Source organism: Aspergillus ruber (assembly GCF_000600275.1).
Source record: "Aspergillus ruber CBS 135680 unplaced genomic scaffold scaffold00041, whole genome shotgun sequence".
NCBI lineage: Eukaryota > Fungi > Ascomycota > Eurotiomycetes > Eurotiales > Aspergillaceae > Aspergillus > Aspergillus ruber.
Genome location: NW_024467337.1, coordinates 51126 through 73031, shown reverse-complemented (window position 1 = coordinate 73031; position 21906 = coordinate 51126). Strand labels below are relative to the sequence as shown.

Sequence of the window (21906 nt, the reverse complement as noted above, 5' to 3'; positions counted from 1 at the left end):
CCCTGAACCTGAACTAGAGTCCAAAGCAGATCCTGATCCAGACCCAGACGAGACCAATGCCGGATACTGTCCCCACAGCTTACACTCAAACCCCTCGACATACGCGGGCCGGAGTATCGGTTCCTCATCTAGGCCAAGGATCTCAGCGAGTAAAGCAGGATCAGATAACGTGCCGTAGAAGAAGTATCTGCCTGTAGGCGCGGGGACAGAGTGGTCGGCTGGTTTGGGGGGTTGGGAGAGGTAGGAGGGTGGTGCGGAGCAAAGGTTTCGAACGTAAGGGGAGACTTTTGTGGATGGATTTGAGGGGAGTGGTGGTGGTGGTGGTGGTGGACACATCTGTTCTTCAAACATGGTGGTTGGATTGGGAATTTGTTGGTTTTGGTAGGGAGGCTGAAAATGATTTTGAACGTTCATATAGGTAAATATTCCCTGCATACGCATAGCATACACTTTGTGCAGTACTTGTACATGCATCCACTGCACCATGTACTCCGTACATACTGAACAAACCAAGTGAAACAAACCATACCTACATACATGGTACCATACAAGATAAGCAAATGCCCCAGATTCGGCACCTTCCAGTTCCCACAGTAACCAACCTAAACCACGCCCTACGAGCTACATCCTGATTTACCCTGATAAGATAAGCCGATAACCCCTCGGAGTATCCCCGGATCGCAAATATAAACTCTTTCCTCCCATATCATACTTTCCAAATTTCACTCTCAGAACATTCTCAACCCTCTCAATCCAATTCAACACAGCAAAAAACTACACTATGCCCGCCCTCCTCGAAGACCCCCAAAACCACATCCCACCACCCCCCTCCGCCCAAACACAAGCACCCCTCCTAACTCCCCGCCATACAGTCCTCCCCAGATCCTCCAACGCCCCAGTAACCCTCTACCCAGTCACAAACGGCCCCGAATCTCTCCCGCAGGATCTAATCAAGTACCTCCATGCCGAGTTCTCAGCAGAAATCCAGCGCGGGGCGACGTATCCGATGGAAGAGCCCTTGGAGTTGGAGAAGTTTACGGGGTATTGGTTTGGGACGTTTGCTGTTGTTGCGTTGCTGGGGGAGGATAAAGAGGGAAGTGGGCTGATGGAGGGGAGAGATTGGGAGAGTGAGTGCTTGGGGACGTTTTATATTAAGCCGAATTATCCTGGTATGTTTTGATCCCGTGGTATCTTGGTTGATGGCTGGTTGAGGGGAGATGCTAATGGGTTGGTGATAGGGCGTTGTTCGCATGTCTGCAATGCGGGATTCCTAACGACCAACGCAGCTAGGAATAAGGGTGTTGGGATTGTCATGGGCGAAACATACCTAGAATTCGCGCCGAAACTGGTATGTCCACCTACACCTCCCTCCTTTATATTCAATCACACGGATACTAACAGAAACAGGGCTACAAATACTCCGTCTTCAACCTGGTCTTCGAAAACAACACCGCCTCTATCAAAATATGGGAAAAGCTCGGCTTCAAGGTCATCGGGCGAGTTCCTGGGTGTGCACGACTGGCTAATTGTGAGGAATTGGTTGATGCGTTGATTATTGGGAGAGAGTTGGTTTAGCCAAGGCATCTCATTTGTAAATAACTGTTCTTTGGAGATATAGTGAATAACCAATATATTGAAGACAGTCCCAATAGAATACAATGTATCAATGTCAATATCAATAACAACCAACGCTAACCAACAATGCAAATGGGGAATCAAGTGAACCGGTCTCTGTCCCTCAACAATACAAACAACAAGAAAAAACAAGTACCGGACTATCACATGCAAAATGCATAACAAACAAAAAGTCAGAAGGAGATAGTACAAACTCAAAAAACCGGCAATGATATACCAAGAAAAGTGAGGTCACCGCCATCGCGGACGTTGCTCCTGTCTACTCCGCATCCCTGCGGCACTGTCACGACCACTCGGCTTAGGCAACGGAAGCAGACTGATCCGACGATTCCCCGAATGACCAAGCGACGTACCAGGTCGATCACCCTTCGTCGGGCTACTAAGTCTCGCGACGCCAGGGTCGCGCGAGACACTCCGCGCGAACGAGCCCGCGAAGCTCTGCCTGTTGCGAGGCGCGTTAACATATTCGGCCTCCGATTGAGCAGAGGATTTCCGGAGTTTGCTGTATGGCGGTGGGTCGAGGATGGAGCGTGGGGTGGGGGATTCAGAGCGTCCGGGACTGCGAGAGAATCTGGAAGAGAAGCGGCTCACAGAGCGAGGCGGTACAGGAGACGCGGAGAAGTCCCGACGAGAAGGACTGAATGGGATAGTTGACGAGGGTCGCGAGGTGCGACCCGGAGGAGCGGAGGATTTGCGGTTCGCAGGGTTGATGCTAGATAAGGGCTTGTAGGTATGGCCGACGTCCAAATCCTTGGTGTTGGTGCTGCTGGTCCAACGCGGACGGTTGTTCAACGGTGATGGCGTCGGACGGAGCGATTGCCTGCGCGACGCAGGAGTAGGAGTAGCAGCGAAATTAGGCTGGGGCGCCGCAAGCGAAGGCTTGGGAATAGCCGTTTTCTTGCCCGTCGTAGTGGGCGCGGGCTGGGGCAGTCCGGACATTCGTCGAACCTTGGACATGGTTGTCCGGGCCACACTGCCTACTGAGCTACCACGTCGGCTGGAGGAGCCCATAGGCGTAGTTGCACTTCCGGAAAGAATAACAGACGATGCAGGAGAGCTACCCGGCGTGGTATCAGGAATACTGTTGGTAGCCGGGCTATCCATGGTGACGATACTCGAGATGGAGTCACGCAATTGCTGCGTCCTGACGAAATTGATGTCTTCCAATGTTGCGTCCATAACCTTGATGCTTGCTTTCAGCGCATCGGTTCTCGCTTTCATATCAGACAACAGCCTCAATGTCTCCCCGTTCACTGTAAGTCGATCACTAACGCCCTTCTGCACGATAGTAGTGACACGCTCAATGGCCGACACGTAGTGCAGTTTTTTAGCCTCATAGTTCTCGATGCGTTTCGTCAACCCAGTCGGGTTGTTCGTTTGCGCGCCTGCCTCCAAGCTTTCCTGGAGTTTAGCGATACTTCGTTCAACAGACTCGAACATCTTCTGCGCCTGGCCACCAGCATTGCGGAACACCAGGATCCATCGATCTTCGCTGAGCTCTTTCCGCACGGCTTCCGCGTCTGCCTCTAGCACCTTATAGCTGTTCTCCAACTGCTTGCGCCGTTCCTCCAACTCCTCGCAAGCACTAGGGAAGATCCTTTCTGCCCGTGACTGAAACATGGACATCCGCATGGGTAGGAAGTCCAGAGACGCGCGCAGTGGTTGCATTCGTGCAAAAAGAGCCATCAGGTTGGAATGGTTGGTGTCATCCTGGGGCGTCTGGATAAGAGGCGTATCCAAGGTCGGAGGGCCCGCATAGATCGGACCTGTGCTGAATCGTTTGTTGGTTGCCATGTTACCGCCGGACGGTGTTTCCTCCACGATGGTTTCTAGTTCGTTGATGTCCAACCCACCGTGAGACTCCTGATCAGCCCCCGACATGGTCCAATGCCGCTTTTCCTCCATTTCGAAAATCAGTCGGCTCAGGTTCTCAGCTTCCATGCTCACATCGCCCAGCACGGTGCTCCACAGCTCCTCCCATTCCATCGCCAGCTCGACCTGTTCCTTGACGCCCTTTAGTCGTGTCTTGATCTGTGCCCAGCTCTGCAAGATGGTGTCCATTTGCGTGACGATGGTCTTCAGGCCCTGTGGGTCAACGTCGCTGATATCTTCCCGTAACTGCACCTCTTCAATAGCCTTGACATAAATTTTAACCAAGCCTTCAAACCGCTTAATGGCGTTATCAACGCCATCCAGTCCCTCTCGGCCGCCAGCAGCCGCCCATTCCACGTCATCCTCAGCATCCATACCACTCAGGACGTCGGACGCCTTTTTGATCCAAATCTGAATCTGCTCCGATGCTCCCGTCAAAGCCCGGACGGCCTTGGGGGCATTGGGTATTTGCATGATAGTAGTCTCGAGGGTCGATGGTTGCGGTAAACTGATTGAAGTAAGTTGGGAAAGTTGGTTGCTAAAGGAGGCTCTCGAAAACGAGTATATCGATTCCGTGCGATGGAGGCCATGGGGGTTGAAGTATGGCTGCGTGTTCGACGAAGCGCTCGACGATGGGGCGGAGGAGTGTTTGTAAGGAGCCCGAGGGGCAGGTTTCGTCTCATTTTCGCTAGTGCTCTGGATGTACTTTTCGAAATCAGTCTGTTCCTCCTTGTTAGAGCCATTTGGTTCTGGTTCTGGGGCCACAGGTTCCGGTAGAGGCTCAGCCACAGCCATGGCCGCAGGCGGACCGTGTTCAGCCTCGTCAACGGCTGGCGGGGATGTTTCTTCTAATGGTTCGGGGTCTGGGATGGGAAGACGAGGGCTCGGTGGCGGGAGCGATTCTGCTGGTTCTGAATATACGGCTTCCGTCGATTTTGGTTCGTGCACAGGGTCTTCCATCAACGAATCACCTAAACTGGACACACTTTTCTTCCCCTTATTATGATTATGATTATTCTGAATATTCTGGTTAGAAGGCGCACCAGGCCACGCTCGACCTCTTCTCTCGATCTTAACCGACAAGTTCTGGTGTAGACTGTCTAGCTCCTTAATGTGCTGTTGAGGAATCCGACCGATGTTGCTAGGGTTGTTGCGAGACGAGCCTGCCGACTTGTTACTCCCGTCCAACTGCTTCACACGCGCAGCTAATCCCGGGGATAGACGTCGGAGAAAGGAGGGACGGACAAGCGTCTTATCAAGACTGCTAGGAAGCTGGTCGGGACTCTCCCAGGGTTGTTGCTGTTGTTGGTCGTCGTCGTCGTGATGACTGCTCCCGAGACTCCGGATACTGCGCAGGGATGACTTGGACTTTATGCGATGAGGAAAAGGATCGTCTGGAGAGTACACTGACACGGCGGGTGTTGACGGTGAGGAACCCGGTGAAGTGAAAGTGTTGGCAGTCGGAGTTATTGCAGGTGCAGTAATGGTGGTGGTACTGGCAGAGGAAGTGGGAATAGGAGGAGGCGGAGGAGGGGGTGTTTTGGCGGTCGCAGAGGAGGAAGTCGACCCGGAGAAGAGGTTTCGCATGGACATAGGTATTATCGTTTCGCAAGAAAAGTCTGTTTATCAAAAGGGAATGTGTGGTATGTGTCGCTTTGCTGCAAGAGTATGTATTCCGAGGTAGGATTGATTGATCGGGGACGCGACACGGCCACCCTGGCTGGATGAACCAACAACAGGGCAGACTGAGGAATGCTGGCTGTGTCGTCCAATGTAGATGTTTTCTTTCACTTTCTTTCACAGTGTGTCTTCAGCTTGTCTTCTGGAAGTATTCTGGCTTGCTGGTAGTATCCTTTGCTCCCCCCTTTCAGTAGACGTCAGTCAGCCGGTAAAGGCGGTCGATCCCAGTCGTCAGGTTGAAATGCAGATAACTAATAAGTAGTATGCCAGAACAGGAAAAGAGAGAAAGTCGGCTACATGATAAGCCGGAAACGAATTATTGTCTGACCAGCGAGGGGAATTATTGGAAAGGAACAGGGAAAAAAGAGAGGAAAGAGAGAGCAGGGAGAGATTGATGAGGAAAATCCACGGGCGTTGCTTTCACTCCACTATTAACGGCGTGTCCACCGGCGTATTCTACAAAGTATGTACTTGTACAGTAAAGAAATGCAGCTAACCGGGCATTATTGGCACACTATCTTTCTTGCCTCTTGTTTCGTTTTGTCTTTCGCTTTCGGATTGATGCCTCATTCTTCTCTCCTAGTGTCTTTCCCTTTTGAGAGCTGTATACTTGTATTACCGTACCTGAAATTACAGGGGTACATGGGACACCGCCTGCCCAAACCATAGCTATGCACGTGTCCGATGTTCTGCTCTCAATCTCAAACACTTTTTCTTTTGTTTCATCGCTTTTTGTTCCTGACAAGTGGCCGTCTAAGATTATAATACGTGTCATGGTGTGGGTTGCCAATTTGGTTTGCGGGTGTTTAAGTTGATGATGTCGAAATTAGGACCGACATTGTCCCCGAACGTAGCGTTGACGTACACAGGCAGATTGAGATCATTACTGACTAGAGCATGAGCAATTGACTTTGAGCCCTACCCGATAGCTGTCCTTGCAGAGTTCAAAATATATAGAATCAGTTTGAGATTGATGAATTGCAAACCTAGATCCAGCACAGACATCCGAAATCACGAAACATTCAAATCCATCCATTTGTACAACCGGACCCCCTGATTGGATGGAAGAAGGCTGGCCAGAAGAAGTAAAAAGACTATACTATATACATGCGCTGCCCGTTCAGAAGATGGGAAGATGAAGTTGAAGGTCAAAATAAGGGGTGAGGGTATCTAAGAGGACAGCCTGTCAAGCATGCTGGACGAAGGGATACATAAATAAATGCGTAAGCAAGAACAAAGTGACAAAGAAGAAAAAAAAAAAAAAAAAAAAAAAAGAACCTGCCTCTTTCAAGGCACATCAAACGGAAATAAAAGTAACATGTCATGCAAATTAGTTAGGATATACCGTAGTGGTAGCGTTGTCGCCCGATGATGGCCACCAGTCGCGCGTCAGTTCCTCCCGGACGGTTTTGCACCATGAAAGCAGCGTCGAATTGAACTGTTTCCATGCTTCGTCGTTGCTGCCATACACCACACCCAAGACGTCCATGTCCAGCTTCGCCTCGAATCGGATTTCTGCTGCCTTGAGCCAAAAACGCAGGTTTTCGGCGCAGCGGTACGGCTTGCCAATGTCTTGGTGGTAGGACTTGATCTCGCAAAAAGGACGCTTCGATTTCTTGATGGCCCGATTGTGCATCCGAACGAGGTCACGACCATCGCGGAGTCGCTCCAACAAGGGTGTTGGGAGGGAGGCGCCGTCGGTTGAAGTCCAAGTCGGCAACGAAGTGTCCGTCCCCATCAAGCTGCGGAGGAAGGCTTCTTCACGCTCCCCTTCCCTACCGGTCCAGTCGCCATGAGCCCAAGTCCAGCTTTCACGTTCTTTGGTTTCTGCGTCTTCTACTTCACGCTCTCGGGCCAGCATGGCGCGCACATCGGACATCCAACTCATAATTGCTGTGCGCTCGTCCTCGCGCAGTCCACCAGAGAAGTTGCGAGATGCCCAGCGCTTGAGAAGTTCGAGAACATGGAACAGCGCTTGTCGAATCTCTCGTTCGCTCTTGACCGTCGCTAATAGTTCTGGACGCTCGTGGGCCGTGTAATAGATCCTAGCAGCACGAATCGCCAGAGTGACCACGTCCAAGATACGCATTCCCTGAATTTCATGCCACGCCTGTGGTCTTGGAAACGGAGGCTCGTGGCGCGATTCATCTTCCGAGTCTACATCGGGAGAGAGACTGATCCGTGGAGGGTTGAAACCGGGAGGGGGCTCTTTTTGCGACCCAATATCCTCAATTTCTCTCTCCGCTCTCTTCACAGCATCCAGCAAGTCTTTTCGTAGGGCCGGTAGATCGGGTGGAGGCGGGATATGGTAGGTTTTGATACTATATGTGCTCACGGTTGGTGGGAGCATGACTTCGCCATCGTCGTCGAAGCCATCCTCGGTCGGTTCGAAAGATTCGTCGTCGGTGGGACTCTCCGACAAATCATCAGGAATATACCGGGCATTGGGCGTCAACAACAACCTTGGCGTACCATCGGGCATCTTCTTTTTCTTCTTGAACTCGCGCGCCTGGCCACCTTTACCATCCAACAATCCCGTTCGAGCGAAATAATACTGTAGGTGAGCGATACTGCCTAAACTCATAACGCTCTCGCGATGTTTGGCGGAGTCGGCGAATTCGGCACCTTGCGGACGGATATACCCGCGTCTCCTGGACCCGACGGAAACGGCGGAGGTAGCAGACGAGGCCGAATGCGACGAAACGGTGGAAAAGGTGCGATCTGGAGACGGGCAGGACGAGATAGCGGGCGTGGGGAGGATGTCGGGTGAGGGCGATCCAGGCCTCGCGAGGACCGGGAAGGGCTCTGTGTCGGTTGACTCGTCCATCGTGTCGATACCAGACTGAAGTCGACTTGAGAATCCAGGCAGGAGAGGTGTATCGTATGGAGAGGCCAGATGTCGTGTGCTGGTGATAGGTTGCGGTGGTGGTACAAGATTATTAACAGGCGTAATATAACGAACCCACGGCCAATTTCGGCAACGGTTTAGGTTATATGGAGCTGTAATACCGAGCGAGTCAGGCTATATAGGTAATAGTACCAATAGTAATAGGGATAAGAGGTGACAATGAGGATGATCAATTGAAAGAGGTTCGAAAGGGGGAAAGAGAAAGAAAAAAAGTGAGTTCCTCGACGGAGTACACTAACTAAAAGGGGGGTTCAGATGCGGGTCGAGTGTGATGAAGGGCCGAGGGGCCGGTGCAAAACGCCTTGCCTTGGGGTCCTAATTAAATATTAATAGATCGGGAATGATGACAGCACTACTCCGTGTTCTGTACGTAGTCAGTTAGGTAACCCCTGATAGTGTTATTCATGTATCATGGTGAAGTATCACTCCACCGATTCTACCAGTCGAGGTACAAGTGTATGGTACGCGTTGACACTTTTCCTCTTTCATGCTAGCGTACCGGTACCTGAATTGCCCCGCGTCCCGTCGGATTTCAAGTGCGGATCATCCCGTGATCATCTGTAGTCCTTATGTACCGGGATGCATCATCCTGAGGAATATACATGGTCACAATGCGTCATGGGCCGGGAGAAAAGATGCTAATGTCATGCATAACTAGTGTACAAGTCTCTAGACCTAACTCCGTGACATCCGACACTGAACCCACAGAACCACCATAGCCAGAATAGTACAAGACACCTGTTCAAGTCGATGCCTAATCAATCTCCTTCGTCTAGGCGGTGTTATCCTATGGTCGCCTGGTGTGTGTCGTCCAGATATACCGCATCCCATTCTTTGTACTCCTCGCAAATGTCAAAGTGGCCATTGTTGCAGATCGAGCAGCGGTAAGCAGCTTCGCGTAAAGTCCGAGCTCCACAGATATCGCAGACTAGGCCGCAAGTATCCTCGAATTCGTCACCGTCGCTGGAAAAATAAATTGGAAAAGCCTTGTTGCAGCCTTATGATAGGAGCTTTGTAAGACGAGGTTTATGTCTCTTAGCGTCGATGGGTGTGGTACGACCAAAGGTATCACTTGCATCTTGGTCAATATTTGGAACCTCAAGCAGTGCTGTCACAACTTGGTCCATTCCTCGGACCGTGGCGCCCATTAAGGGCGTGCGACCATATTCATCCTTTGTGTTTGGGTTGCTTCCCGCTTTCAATTATAGTGCCACTAGTTCCTTCACGTTGAATTTACGTTTGCTGCCAAGAACAATAGTGTTCACCCTTCCTCATCCATGATGTTTGGATCTGTTCCATACCGAAGCAACATACTCACTACTGCTTGCGGATCTCCTGCTGCATCGTGATACTGCCACTTCTTGCCTGTTTCAATCTTCGACTTACGAAATCATCCCAGAGCTGAAACGAGAAGTTGCGAGAATTTTAATGGGTGTCTCTCTCTGGAGGGTAAATATTGCCGAAAGTAAGGTTGCAATTCGCTTGCATTGGAAGAACAGTACTTGTTAAGGGCATCAATAATAATGAAGACCATTTTTTCATGAGTTCGATGTCTTCAAAAGCTCTGTTTGAACCTTACTGACACTCAGACGCGTCCCTCTGGGTATGATGCGCATGCATATGTTTGATATTGCAAGGAGAGACGAGCCTTCAACTGCGACTTGCCTGAGAGGATTGAGAAAGAGGTCAAGCGTGGTTTGTAGGTGATTCGGTTGATAACTGCAAAACATGCACGCAATTTGCACCTCCGGGTCCCACAAACTTTGTCTTTAGATGGTCTGCTATAACGGCGGGCATTATTGTTTCTCCAGCTCCTGAAATACCCGGGCAGAACAACGTTTGTCAGGGCTGGCCTATCCACTGAACGGATTCTTCCGATTCTAGAAGCAAGAGGCCTGTTACCTCTTGCCTTTGCACGAGGATGTCATTTTGGTGAAGATCGAAGTCAAATGGGGTAATCTATCGAGAATACGCTGGAAATTCTCGGTCATCGCGAATCTGCTTATCTTCGTGACTTCACCATGGACTTATTTAATGATGTTAGATATCAGATTCAAGATTCTGCCGAAATATCTCATGCTTTCATTCTGAACCGGAGTTGACCTTGATACGGAGTATCCTTTACTGCAGGTTCGCCATCGATAGCCTTTGGTTATATATGTTCCAGAAACTCTTTCGCACATGCTGCAGCTGCTGCCACAGCGGCAAATGGCTGCCAGTGGTCATTTTTATGAGGATCAGCGTAGTTTCTTCCCAAAGTCAGACCACAACATCTCCACTCTCAGGGCTGCGGCTTATGACAATGTCGCCCAGACGGATATCCGGATCATTGTCACCGTTGGGTATATCTGCACCGATTTTAACAAGCATGCCGACACGAATTCTCGGAAAGCTGAAAAGTATCTCTTTGGCAGCTGCTGCGGCGGAAAAGGTACCTAGCTGGTGCATGGGTAAACAGGTCACCATGACTTTGAATATTTTTTCCCCATAAAGCCCAAGGTGTACGAGTTGTTGTCCGCTGCGGATGGTGGGGTTTACGGCTCTCCATGCTCCTCATTCATCATACCTTCTGCCGCTGCAAATTCGGTCGACAGCGCAGATCCATCCAACTATGTATTCTTCGTCCGCGAAGGGGGATTGCTATACAGTCATCATGGTTTCGCAATTCGTTTGGACAGGTGATTCGCGCGCCTTTCACTACACAAGACATCACTGATTGCGGATAGGGCTTTTTATCATTCCCCGTTGAGCTCGAGTCAAAACGTTTACAGTGTATTCTCAAAGAACACATTCAACCATCATATTGCGGCTGAGTTTATACGTGTTTGTTGGGCATCTAACCCCCCCATAGTTTCCCCAAAGGCCTGTTCAAGTGGTCTGAGCGATTGCTAGGTAGCTATGTCCCCTCAGCCCTACAGGTCGCAGGATGACCAAGCACCTAATGAGCATGTCTACTGAGCCGCGGTGGGCAATTACCTCGTATGTCGAACACCAGCCAGTTTCACTCAATTGGAAAGAGAGCGATGCATTTCAGTCCAGCAGACCAATAGAAATTAACTCAAAATAAGAATTTAAGTGCAGTAGAGGGAGAAGAGCGACCAAGAAACGACAAAGGGAGATGTTAATAATATTGACCACTAATGCGACCCAACCCCATAACTCCATGATATCCGCTGAATCCACAAGAACCACTCTAATAAAAACGCCATCTACTATACAAGTGGATACCCAAATGGATATCTAAATAACCTCTTCCCTCTCCCATCCAGTCGGTTTCAGCTTATCAATCCCCTTGCTCGGATGTGCTTTGCTGGAATCCTTATACGTGGACGTATACGGGTTCGGATCCGCTCCCTGATTGAGGTTCCCCAGTGTATGGTTCACCTCCCTGTGCTTGGCCTCGTCGGCCCGCACGTACAGTAACAGGTCCCGCATGGTGCGGTGGCCCTCGGGCATTTTCCAATACTGGACCGCGATTTCGGGTGCCTCCATCTGCGCCCAGTCTGGAAGTGCTCCTGTCTCAATCTCTTTAACGGCTCGGGAATATGTGACGACGGCTTCTTCTTCAAGGTAGCCGACAAATCGATGACAGATGCGTGGGGAAATGAGATAGGAGATGAAGAAACTGTTGAAGAACACGCCTTGGGCCCCGAGGACCATTAAACGCATGAACATGCCGGGTTCGGCGAGCTTCAGGAACGTTAAAAGGTGCATGCGTTCGTTGTGTGCTTCTTCCAGCAAAGTTTCGATCCTGTACGGGTTGGCATGTTTCCCTATAGCTCGGGTAGGTAGAAAACTCACCATCCATTATCCCTCTTCATGCGTCGCAGACTCCTCAAGTGTCGCAACATGCCTCCCACAATTCCAGGAACACCAGCCACGCTTTCCAGGAAAACAAAGCGCGTGAGCCACTTTCTCTCCGTCATTTTGAATTTGGGAAGGTTCTCTTCGCCCAATCCGGGATGCCGATACCCCGTTACAAAGTCCATTCCCCACCGCATGAGACGAACAGTTCCGAGCGCCACCCAATCGGCCCAGTCTTTGGCGTCCCGATGGGCGACGGTAACCTTGTTCATCTGGTCATAGGTGTATCTGAGAAGTCAGCATACTGTCATCATCTGTTGGAGAGCAAAGACAGGAAAACTTACACTGGGTGCGACCATGAGGAATCTACCTCCTGGATGTGAGATGCCTTTGGCGGAGGGAAATATTCCTGAGTCTTGTTCGGCGTCGACGAGATGACTCTCTTTCCGTGTGTCTGCTGTTGGACTTTATTGACTGCCAATGGGGCATTTCGCAACCCCGTTGTGGCGGCAGCATTTGTATAGTTCCGGACAGCAAGACGCAGGTATGGCTTGGGGAACGAGGCAACCCGAATGGGTGCCGTTGCCGTAAATGAATTCATCATATTGATGGTATGCAAAATGTAGCAGAGAAATCTTGAGATCTCCTGATGCTTGATGCAAGAATCATGCTACAGCTACCCAAGGCCCATTTATATCTACAAAAGCCCGCCCAGACAGACACAACAAGGCAAAAACCGGAATACCAAAGGCGAATCCTGAAAACTCTTCTCGGTCATCCCCCTACCAATTCACCCTCATTTGGCTGACCGTGTACCAAATCCCGTTTGGTTCGGTCCCCTTAAAGAACAAAAACCGGGATCGAAGACCGGAAACCCAGAACTTACGGCGAACTTACAACGAACGTCATACTCCCACCTTAGTCCCACAACCACTCTGTCCCCATAAATAGCACCCAACTACCTCATCCGCATAACAAGATTGCATAGTGATCATCACACAAACTGGAAGTGTGTCGAATTTCCTCCCCATTATGTTTCTGCCATGGTAAATGGGGTTTCTGTGCTCGGCGTTTTGTCGCCCTTGTCACGGGATTACGGGCTGTTACGGTATTTTTACCAGGACCACTACCAACTGGGCCGGGTGGCCATGTGACTTTGCTCGGGTTGGATCGGGGTGAGATGATATGATATGAGTCAGTTTGGCTTGTCTCTTTTGGGTTGCGAAAATAAGTCGGCGCTTAGGGCATAGATACGAGGACACTCGAGACGGTTGTTTTGATGCTTGTGAAGACACGGGCTTCTTGACGGTTGTAAATTTCATGTGGGAAGCGGCGTTGCGTTATTGATATGCATATCTACGATTCGTATGTACTGGATTTCTAACACACCTACTCGTAACTATACGAACTTGCTCACATGGGTCATCCGCTTCATTGATCATTTCGTAAACTGGTATACACAAACCTCCACCTAGAGCATCAAAGCTAATCAAAGCTAATCAAAACTAATCACCGAATCCGACGTCCGTCTCACAGCATAGTGACTCTCCCCCTCTTCAGGCGTAATATCCTTCTTCTGCAGCTTTGTCACATGTGCCAGACGAGGCCCTTTGCCAAGTTCCTGGATGAGTTTTTGTACGGAGTTCTGATCGCCTTGGGCTTCGCCTTCGACCTGTGAAATTTCAGAAGCTGTCGGGCTGTGTATGCAGTTGGGGCCGTATGCATGTTGTTGACGATAATAGCTCGGGGAAAGAAGATGGGAAGAAAGGAATGGGGCAGACAAACCAGCCCGTCAGAGGTGTTCTTCACCCAGCCCTTGAGGCCGAATTCAGCAGCGCGTCTTTGGGTAAAGTCCCTGGTCAGCGTTAGCAGATGCGGCGCATTGAACTGGGGCCGTGTAGCTAAACATAGACAACGTACCGGTATCCGACACCTGTACAGTACACCTGTCAACACGACTGCTCGAGTAAATGAGAATTGTATCACATGGACAGATGCTTGCCTTGAACTGTGCCGTGGACTTTGTATGCAATCTTGATAGCATGTTTCGGTTAGCATAATGTCATCTTGATAAAGCCTTGATAGAACCTCGAGTCGTGAGGTGCGGAATACATACTCGTTGAGCAGACATGATGAATATTCACGCAGCTGAATGTCTTTCAATTCAGACTCAGTGTCTCGTTGAGAATGCGTTTGATGCTCGTGATATCATCCCAATGGATGCCCTGCTTAGTCATTCTTGCCTGAGGCATAATAGCTTAAAATAGCTACGAGTAAATAGCTACGAGTCAATTGATCTTCAACAACCCTCTCTTCCAGCTTGGATTAGTATTCATATAAACCTTGATTTGATTTAGCATAAATAGTCAATTGCACTCTAATACAACGATATCAATAAGCGTAGGACAAAGGGTTCATAAACAACCACCCTGATTGGATACTTGTCCTCCGCCCCTGATCTCCGAACCGACGATAACCCATTATCAAAACCACCATCTCTCGACGCTTTTCTACGGGAGATGCATGCGCGATGCTGGTGCTAAGATGACTTCTCTCCTCTCCTGGTTCCGACGAATTTACTCCCTCGATACCCTCGATACTCGCTTCACTACATCCGCCACCACTCCCCTCAAGGCCACTGCGGACACGCGACCTGCTTCGAGCAAAGATGCCCGCGCAAATGCCATTGCTAGCAGTGCTCCGCCGGCCAAGTGGCGCACGCCGGAGTTTTATGTTTACTATGTGGTGTTTCTCATCTGTGTGCCGTTGATGTTCAAGACTGTGGTGGATGTTTCTAGGAGTGGGTTTTGTCTTTGCATCCAGACGGAGGTTGAAGTGGTGCTGATTGGGGATTATAGAAAGCCATCCGACTTATTCGACCTATTCGCATTTACTTGAGCCCGGTTGGATACCGGGTCGCAATGTTGTGAGTAGTCTCCTGAGGCTTCAAATCTCGGGAACGTCTGCTAACAGTCGCGAATAGGACAACTCCGACGCACAGTATGCGAGCTTCCGCGAAAACATACCCTACCTCTTCCTCCTGCTAGTCCTCCACCCATTGCTCCGCCGTGTATACGAAGCCTATTTGCGCCGCTCTGATGCCAACAGCGGTGGCTACCAGAATACCACCGCCGCTGCTGGAGATGCTCGTATGGAGCAGCGGATACGATTCGACTACTTCTTCGCTCTGGTGTTCATAACGGTTCTACACGGTATATCTGCTTTTAAGGTTCTCGCGATTCTGTGTGTGAACTATAAGATCGCCAGGTGTCTTCCCAGGGCACAGATTCCCGCCGCGACTTGGATATTCAACATCTGTACGCTGTTTGCGAATGAGCTCTGTGGTGGATATCCCCTTGAACGCTTTGCTAGGCTGTTCGCGGGCTCTGGAGGCACGGGGGGGAGTGAGTCGGCCATGGTTTTGTGGGCTCAATCATTGGATAGCTTGGGTGGATTGATGCCGCGGTGGGAGATTCTTTTCAACATTACGGTTTTGCGGTTGATCAGTTTCAATATGGACTACTATTGGAGTCTGGAGTATCCGTCCACCAGCCCAGTCGAAGTAGGTTCATTTGGCTTCCATGGATCCTGAATTGTTGCCTAACAGACATAAGAAGAAGCAGCTCGATCCGTCAACCCTCTCCGAACGAGACCGTGTCAACATCCCCGCGGACCCCTCCGCATTCAATGCCCGCAACTACGTGGCATACTCCCTCTACTCGCCATTATACCTAACGGGCCCCATCATAACCTTCAATGACTACATCTCCCAGCAGCGCTACGCACCTCCATCTCTCACACGTACTCGTACCATCCTCTACGGAACTCGCTTCCTTCTCACCCTGCTCAGCATGGAACTTATCCTACACTTCATCTATGTCGTTGCTATCTCCAAAGCCTCTCCGAACTGGTCTCTCTACACTCCCGCCCAACTCAGCATGATGGCCTACTTCAACCTGCACATCATCTGGCTGAAACTACTCATCCCGTGGCGCTTCTTCCGCCTCTGGGCGTTGATAGACGGCATCGACCCTCCCGAGAACATGACCCGCTGCGTATCCAACAACTACTCCGCCTTTGCCTTCTGGCGCGCCTGGCACCGCTCTTTCAACCGTTGGATCGTCCGTTACCTCTACGTCCCTCTCGGCGGCGGCGGTGGCGGCACCAACAAAGACAGCCGCAACCCTAACAGCGCCGCCAGCAGCGGCTTCAAATCCAAGGCGCAGCGCATCTTCAACTTCCTCGTCGTCTTCACCTTCGTCGCCCTCTGGCACGACATCAACCTCCGGCTCCTTATGTGGGGCTGGCTAATCACCCTCTTCGTTCTCCCCGAAGTCCTCGCCACGCTGTCTTTCCCGGCAAGTCGCTGGCGCTCTTATCCACATACTTACCGTGTGATTTGTGGTGTTGGCGCCGTGGGTAATATTCTCATGATGATGATTGCGAATTTGGTTGGGTTTGCGGTGGGGATTGATGGGATGAAGGGACTTTTGGAGGGGATTATGGGGTCGTATTCTGGGTTGGTGTATTTGGTGGCTGCTTGTGGAGCGTTGTTCGTGGGCGTGCAGGTTATGTTTGAGATCAGAGAGGAGGAGTTGAGGGCTGGTATTAGGTTGAAGTGTTGATTTGTTTTCTTATTCGGGGGGTTTCGTGTGTTACTTTGTGTTGCAGGATAGCCTATTTGCGAGCATATTTATTAATAGAATACATGGTATTTCAAGTTTTGGTCCATACGTTATCTTCGATGGTATGGCTTTTAGTATATGATTGCAAGAACTAGCTGCCAGTGTTCTCTACTTTTGCCAACAATCCTACTTTCATCCTTCAAGATTCTCCATTATCCTTCTCCATAACCCTGCTAAGGAAACTCGATTTTAATACTATTACCATGTTTACTCGTCAAAAGGAGACGTACCCCACAATTGCCCTCCAAGATATCCCCATTTGTTTTGTGCTCCCCTCGATTGCTTCTTTAAGCACCAAAGCCATTCCCGCCAATTGACCTCTTTGCAGCGCTCACAGGCCTCTACTTCTTCTACAGCATCCTCTCCGATCCTTCTCTTCTCGCCAAAATCCTCGACCTATACTACGAACCAACACTCCGCCCGGCGCATACCATAATACAAAAAAAAACATTGGCCCAGTATCCGGCGCTACTTGATGCGCGTGGGGAGGTTGCTGAAAGTGTATTTTATCATGTGCGAACTGTGAGGGATGCGGAGAGGTTGGTGGGGTATGAAACGGGGAGGTATTGAGCAGAGGCTTGTCTTGTTAGATAAATGGTTGGTCAGAGGCCAGTGAAGGATTTCGAGTATACCTTTGAGTTTGTAGGGGATCTGGGTGATTTGAGGGAGGAGGTTTTTGGTTTGAGGTCTTGGTTGGAGAGGAGGGGGAGACAGGCGGTTGATTGATTTTGGTTGAATTTGGGAGGGATCATTTTAATAAAGCGTATAAAATGAGATGAGGTATCTTACATCGTTCAAGTGTAATGTTAACATCAAACATACACCCTACTTCCTCCGAATCACAAACCCATCCCCATGCCTACTTGACAGCTCATATTCTCCACCCACCAAATCCTTTATCGTCAACTCCGTTGTCCGCCCCAAACTCTCCAACTCATCTAACCGCTCATTCGTGGCTTCCAAATGCGTGTCAAACCCGGGTTGACTGCAAATCGCCCGGAACGCATTCTGCATTGGCATTGAGTCGGCTCTGACCATGCCATCGGCATCAATGGCGATGATGTTTTGTTGGTCGAGTCTTGGGATAAAGTCAGCTCGTGTCATTAGTTCTTGGACTTTGTGGAGGGGGATTCTGGGGAGTGAAGAGGGAGTCGGGTTGTCGTTTTCCATGGAGACTAGGGCTTGGGCGAGGGTCATTGCAGCGGCCTATACATTACAATGTTAGTATTCTTTAAACAGAAAAGACAGCTTTGGGGAGATATGCATACGCAGTAATCTTGCTGATGCTCAACTTCGTCATCAATATCCCGTCCCAAAATCCAGCATTGCGAGAGAAGCCAACGCTGCTCCCGTTGGCAAATGGACTGCGCGGTCTCGAACATGTCCCTCGACCTTGCGACCTGGTCTAGGAAGATAAGTCGTCCTCCTACTCGACTATATATCTCATCCAGTAGAGAACTCGATATGCTTTCTCCGCGCGTTTCCGCGCGATACTTCCTCAAAGCCTCAACCGCGACATCCCGCGGCACATCCCGTACATTCAACAATTGCATCCGCGTTGCATGCAATCTCAGCGCCTCTGTCGTACGATACTTATCACTCGTGAAAACAAGAGTAACAAGCCCACTAGCCGCCCACAGCTCCGCGCGTTGCTGCAGCAAATCTAGCAGCCGCTGTCCATCCACATCATCCGAGATATGATGGATATTGCTAATAATCAGCACCAGAGGCCGACGACGGCCATGGCTCGCATTTCTGCGCTGTAATGCTATTTTCTCAAGCTTATTTAGAGCTCTCTCAATATCTAGTAATGGCGTAGCATCGCGCGGCCCTTTCACGCTAAAAAGACCCCCGATGTAATCCTCGTGGTATTCATAGTCGAGAGCCTTTCCGAGCCGGAGGCGGAAGACTTCATTGTCACTGTGAGCTTCAAACATGGCAACCCCTTCGCCATCAACCTTTTGCATCGAGGCTAGCAACATAGACGACTTCCCCGTCCCTTTCTCCCCGAAGAGCAGGAAGTAATTTCCCCTCGTGTTGCCGCTAATGATAGCATCAACCAAACCCTGTTCCGGTCTTGCAATATGAAACATATGCTCAGCATCTCCGTACTGCGCCAAAGCAGCCTCTTCAAGCGACGAGAACAAACCACCCGCAAACGCATGATCAATCTTCCGTAGAACTTGTTTCTTGTAGTACTCTTGGTACCCATATCCGCCTAGCCCAAGCATAAGCAAAGCTGCTAGCGTTGTTGCACCAGTCTCGAGGAATTTGCGCAGAATGCTTTCTTGCTGGTCATCATCCGATTTGCCAGTATTTGATCCATATCGGAGCCTGTAAGGTGCTACCGCTCTCCAACGACTTGGTGGAGGGGTGGCACCTCGTCTGAGTGCTGGCAGACGGAGCCAGAGTTGTGCTACTCAATTGATTAGCAGATGGGGAGTGGCTTAGATTGGCTTGTGGTATGTACGGTACCGAATGCATTTGGGCGGATTCTGCGAGGCATTTGACTGGCTCTGCTCTCAATGTGCTATTAGGGTGGTTCAGTTGATTCGATGTCCAGACCAGGTATTGATATATGACGATCACCTGAGGGCGGTGAGCGAGAATCTGTTCGCCTGCTGTCCAAATTCCTATAGGTCTCTAAATATATATCCCATCTGGTATCGGTATATAACAACGAACTATATTCAGGACTCAAATGTTGCCCAGGTCCTTCTTGATTAACAACACCATCACCGCTTCTAGTTAATGATAATAAATAACTAACTGAAAATTTACATGCCAATAGGCAATGGAGAGCACAACCTAGGTTGACTAATTCCGAAAAGAGTATTTTTTCAAGGGCTCGATGTCACTGCCTGAGGTGTCATATACCCGCTATACCAGAATAGGCTAAACCATCCGCCAACAGCCAATCACAGCATAGGATAGGCAACAAGAGTATATACAACGTCAGGGCTACAAGTACACATCAGGAACAAGAGGGAAAAAAAGAGAAAAAGAAGGAGATCCGACGGACAGCTGGGAGTCGAACCCAGTCCTCGTGGGCCTCTAGATGCAAGCGCTCTCCGTTGAGCTACAGCCCGTCCCCGGATATTTCTATGATCTTTTAAGTGATCCATGTATTTAAAAAAAGAGGTGCCTAAGGATACATAATAGTACTATTTTGACCCATGCATGTTCATTATAGCAAACAAGCCATTGTGAATAGCGTTTTCTAAAATGTAGCTTAGCCAAGCACGGTTGTATGTGAGGATAACAAAGTACATGTTGTCTTGATTTTGCGAGATTATATAAGGCAGCTGTGATTATATGGTCAGATAGTTTCATGAAACTTATAAATACTTGGGTGTTCTTTAGTATTGAGAGCCTCATATCCCTATTGTTGTCCATTTCGGAATATTCTCACAGCAAAACTGGTACACTTTGGCGGTTCGAATATTCCAACTTGTCAAGGTGTTTTGATAAGGCATACGCTGCCGCATACATGCTCTGCAAAGGATATGAAGAATTGATCCATGAAATTCTGGAAACTGCTTGTTGGACAATGGCTGACATCGAAGAAAACCCGAGAAGAGAAATTTAGATCCATAGGGTTACGCTTCATTGACATTGGCAATAAGAAGTAGTCATCTCATTAGGTTCTTTGTCTCTGTCCTTTCCCATTTGTTCCATGGACTTTGTCCGCAAAGCCCAACAATTCAATATAGTTGTCTGACGGACCATGTGACATGATAGTCCTAATGCAGGATGTTTGAAAGTCACCAATTCCCCACTTCTTTTATCTCGACGGAGAAAGGGTGAACATCGCTGCTTTCTTTGAGCCATTTCGTGTCAATTTTTAGCTTTCCTATCAGAATAAGGAGGGTGGGTGTTGTCGCCAGAATGGCATATTGTGATTATCTCATATAGAAAAGCATCGACAAGACTGACGTCTATATACTGCCTTGCTTACGATTGATGAAGGTATGTATTGGGCTCGACTGAGGAAAATAAGAGACTCAAAATGGGGTGGCATGGGGTTGGGGGCTTCCCGCTTTGGATGATTCATTTCTTCGTTCTCGTACTGTCCAGCTTTTCTGTAGCTGCCGTAAGAGAAAAACAAATCGTTGTCTATGCGGAGACACGATTCCGTTAGAAAGGTTGTGGTTTCTATTTCGATGACCCTTTATAAAAACATCACAGACTCCAGATGGCAGCTACATTCAGGAACTGCCGAACTGCCGCGGAAATCTCCTCGAGCAGTCCTGCGGCCTTTTCTATATGTCAGAAACATCTAATATCCTGCCTGGCATTTTGGAGTATTTATCTAGCCACAGTTCATATCTTCCGTAGCTGTGGGTCTGGCACCACTGTTACGCGCCTGATAATAACCATGTAGACCTTCCATCAAAAGGCGAAGCCCAGGAAAGTGAAGTGATTCTCCAAGCAGAACTTCAGAAAACAATAAGATATATGATGACCTTGTTAAAAACTGCTTCATATTCAAATTCTAGTGAATAGATCTGTCTGTTTTTCCAAGAACAAGAGTAGAACTCATGTTCTGATTGCTAGGCTTGGGCGAGTGGAATGCCATTATTTTCAAAATATGCTTCAATAAATGTACAATCAGATCTTTTATAGTGAGATGATATAGACAAGAGAAAACAAACCGGAAGTGAATAACCCTCCTTTCACCAAAAATGTACATGCCCTAACAGTTTTCCCGTTTTGGTCGAGCGTTGATGGCCTGGACTCACCATTAACCCAAGTTGATCCATATCGCTCTCTTCTCATCACCAAAAAGTGGCCAGCATGGAGGGCAGCATTGTTGTTGGCTCAAATCCAGCAGCTTCTGCTTCTGACTTTGACTCTGAGGACGCTGCTATCTCGTCTTCCGGCTCATCTGAAGAGAAAACCACCGCCATCACCACTATAACCGCTCCGGTTCTGCCCCCTCTGACATTATCACGAAGAGCCATCCCAATAGCACCTCATTACCAGGATCGTCTCACAGCATGCCGTGAGAGCTGTCATGCTGATCTCGAAATCTTGATCAACAAACGATGCGCAAACAATAATAAAGTGTGCAGATACACCTTGAGTGCTCTGCTCAAAGAAGCCGTCGAGCACCCACAGACGTTGTTGCATTTTGCCTCGAGCAAGGTGCGATAGTATATTAGGATTCCATCCTATGGACTGTCTTTGCGAAGGACGCATTTACCAGTTACTCCATCCTCATCCAGCACAAGGCGACAGACCCCAACCGTGTCCTTCTTTGTTACGGCGATTTGCTGGGATTATTGGCCATGGAGAATGAACTTGATGGTATACTTTTTT

General features: G+C 49.3%; 8 protein-coding genes across 8 annotated transcripts in view; 3 read left to right on the top strand and 5 right to left on the bottom strand.

Moving 5' to 3' along the window:
* Positions 1–160: 160 nt before the first annotated feature.
* Positions 161–5100, bottom strand: EURHEDRAFT_518789 (KAR9 family protein; the record flags this gene model as incomplete). Its single annotated transcript, XM_040786721.1, has 5 exons — positions 161–336; positions 1772–1775; positions 2098–4370; positions 4494–4768; positions 4919–5100. The coding sequence occupies 5 exons, from the start codon at positions 5098–5100 to the stop codon at positions 161–163; spliced, it is 2910 nt and encodes a 969-aa protein (XP_040634607.1).
* Positions 5101–6445: 1345 nt separating this feature from the next.
* Positions 6446–8485, bottom strand: EURHEDRAFT_416960 (uncharacterized protein). The gene has a single exon (XM_040783092.1). The coding sequence runs from the start codon at positions 8012–8014 to the stop codon at positions 6518–6520; it is 1497 nt and encodes a 498-aa protein (XP_040634606.1). The 5' UTR covers positions 8015–8485; the 3' UTR covers positions 6446–6517.
* Positions 8486–8895: 410 nt separating this feature from the next.
* On the top strand, positions 8896–9633 carry EURHEDRAFT_548500 (uncharacterized protein). The gene has a single exon (XM_040787486.1). The coding sequence runs from the start codon at positions 9140–9142 to the stop codon at positions 9374–9376; it is 237 nt and encodes a 78-aa protein (XP_040634605.1). The 5' UTR covers positions 8896–9139; the 3' UTR covers positions 9377–9633.
* Positions 9634–11087: 1454 nt separating this feature from the next.
* EURHEDRAFT_416959 (alternative oxidase) lies at positions 11088–12546 on the bottom strand. Its single transcript, XM_040783091.1, has 3 exons — positions 12244–12546; positions 11897–12187; positions 11088–11846 (listed from the first exon to the last, which is right to left on the bottom strand). The coding sequence occupies exons 1-3, from the start codon at positions 12501–12503 to the stop codon at positions 11336–11338; spliced, it is 1062 nt and encodes a 353-aa protein (XP_040634604.1). The 5' UTR covers positions 12504–12546; the 3' UTR covers positions 11088–11335.
* Positions 12547–13307: 761 nt separating this feature from the next.
* Positions 13308–14226, bottom strand: EURHEDRAFT_277957 (acylphosphatase). Its single transcript, XM_040778180.1, has 5 exons — positions 14016–14226; positions 13902–13932; positions 13820–13832; positions 13685–13754; positions 13308–13571 (listed from the first exon to the last, which is right to left on the bottom strand). Exons 1-5 carry the CDS (start codon positions 14028–14030, stop codon positions 13395–13397), a joined length of 306 nt encoding a protein of 101 aa, XP_040634603.1. The 5' UTR covers positions 14031–14226; the 3' UTR covers positions 13308–13394.
* A 217-nt stretch (positions 14227–14443) lies between these two features.
* Positions 14444–16524, top strand: EURHEDRAFT_466154 (putative glycerol:H+ symporter (Gup1); the record flags this gene model as incomplete). The annotated part of the gene is made up of 4 exons (XM_040785073.1): positions 14444–14699; positions 14758–14825; positions 14883–15461; positions 15514–16524. 4 exons carry the CDS (start codon positions 14444–14446, stop codon positions 16522–16524), a joined length of 1914 nt encoding a protein of 637 aa, XP_040634602.1.
* Positions 16525–17409: 885 nt separating this feature from the next.
* EURHEDRAFT_466066 (ATP-binding protein) lies at positions 17410–18815 on the bottom strand (the record flags this gene model as incomplete). The annotated part of the gene is made up of 2 exons (XM_040785067.1): positions 17410–17790; positions 17853–18815. 2 exons carry the CDS (start codon positions 18813–18815, stop codon positions 17410–17412), a joined length of 1344 nt encoding a protein of 447 aa, XP_040634601.1.
* A 2331-nt stretch (positions 18816–21146) lies between these two features.
* The window catches only part of EURHEDRAFT_548494 (uncharacterized protein), a 1681-nt gene continuing 921 nt past the window's right edge, over positions 21147–21906 (top strand). The window contains exons 1-2 of the mRNA XM_040787485.1: positions 21147–21732; positions 21780–21894. Coding sequence (XP_040634600.1) covers positions 21382–21732; positions 21780–21894 — 466 coding nt within the window. The 5' untranslated portion in view covers positions 21147–21381. The remainder of the gene's footprint in view (positions 21733–21779; positions 21895–21906) is intronic.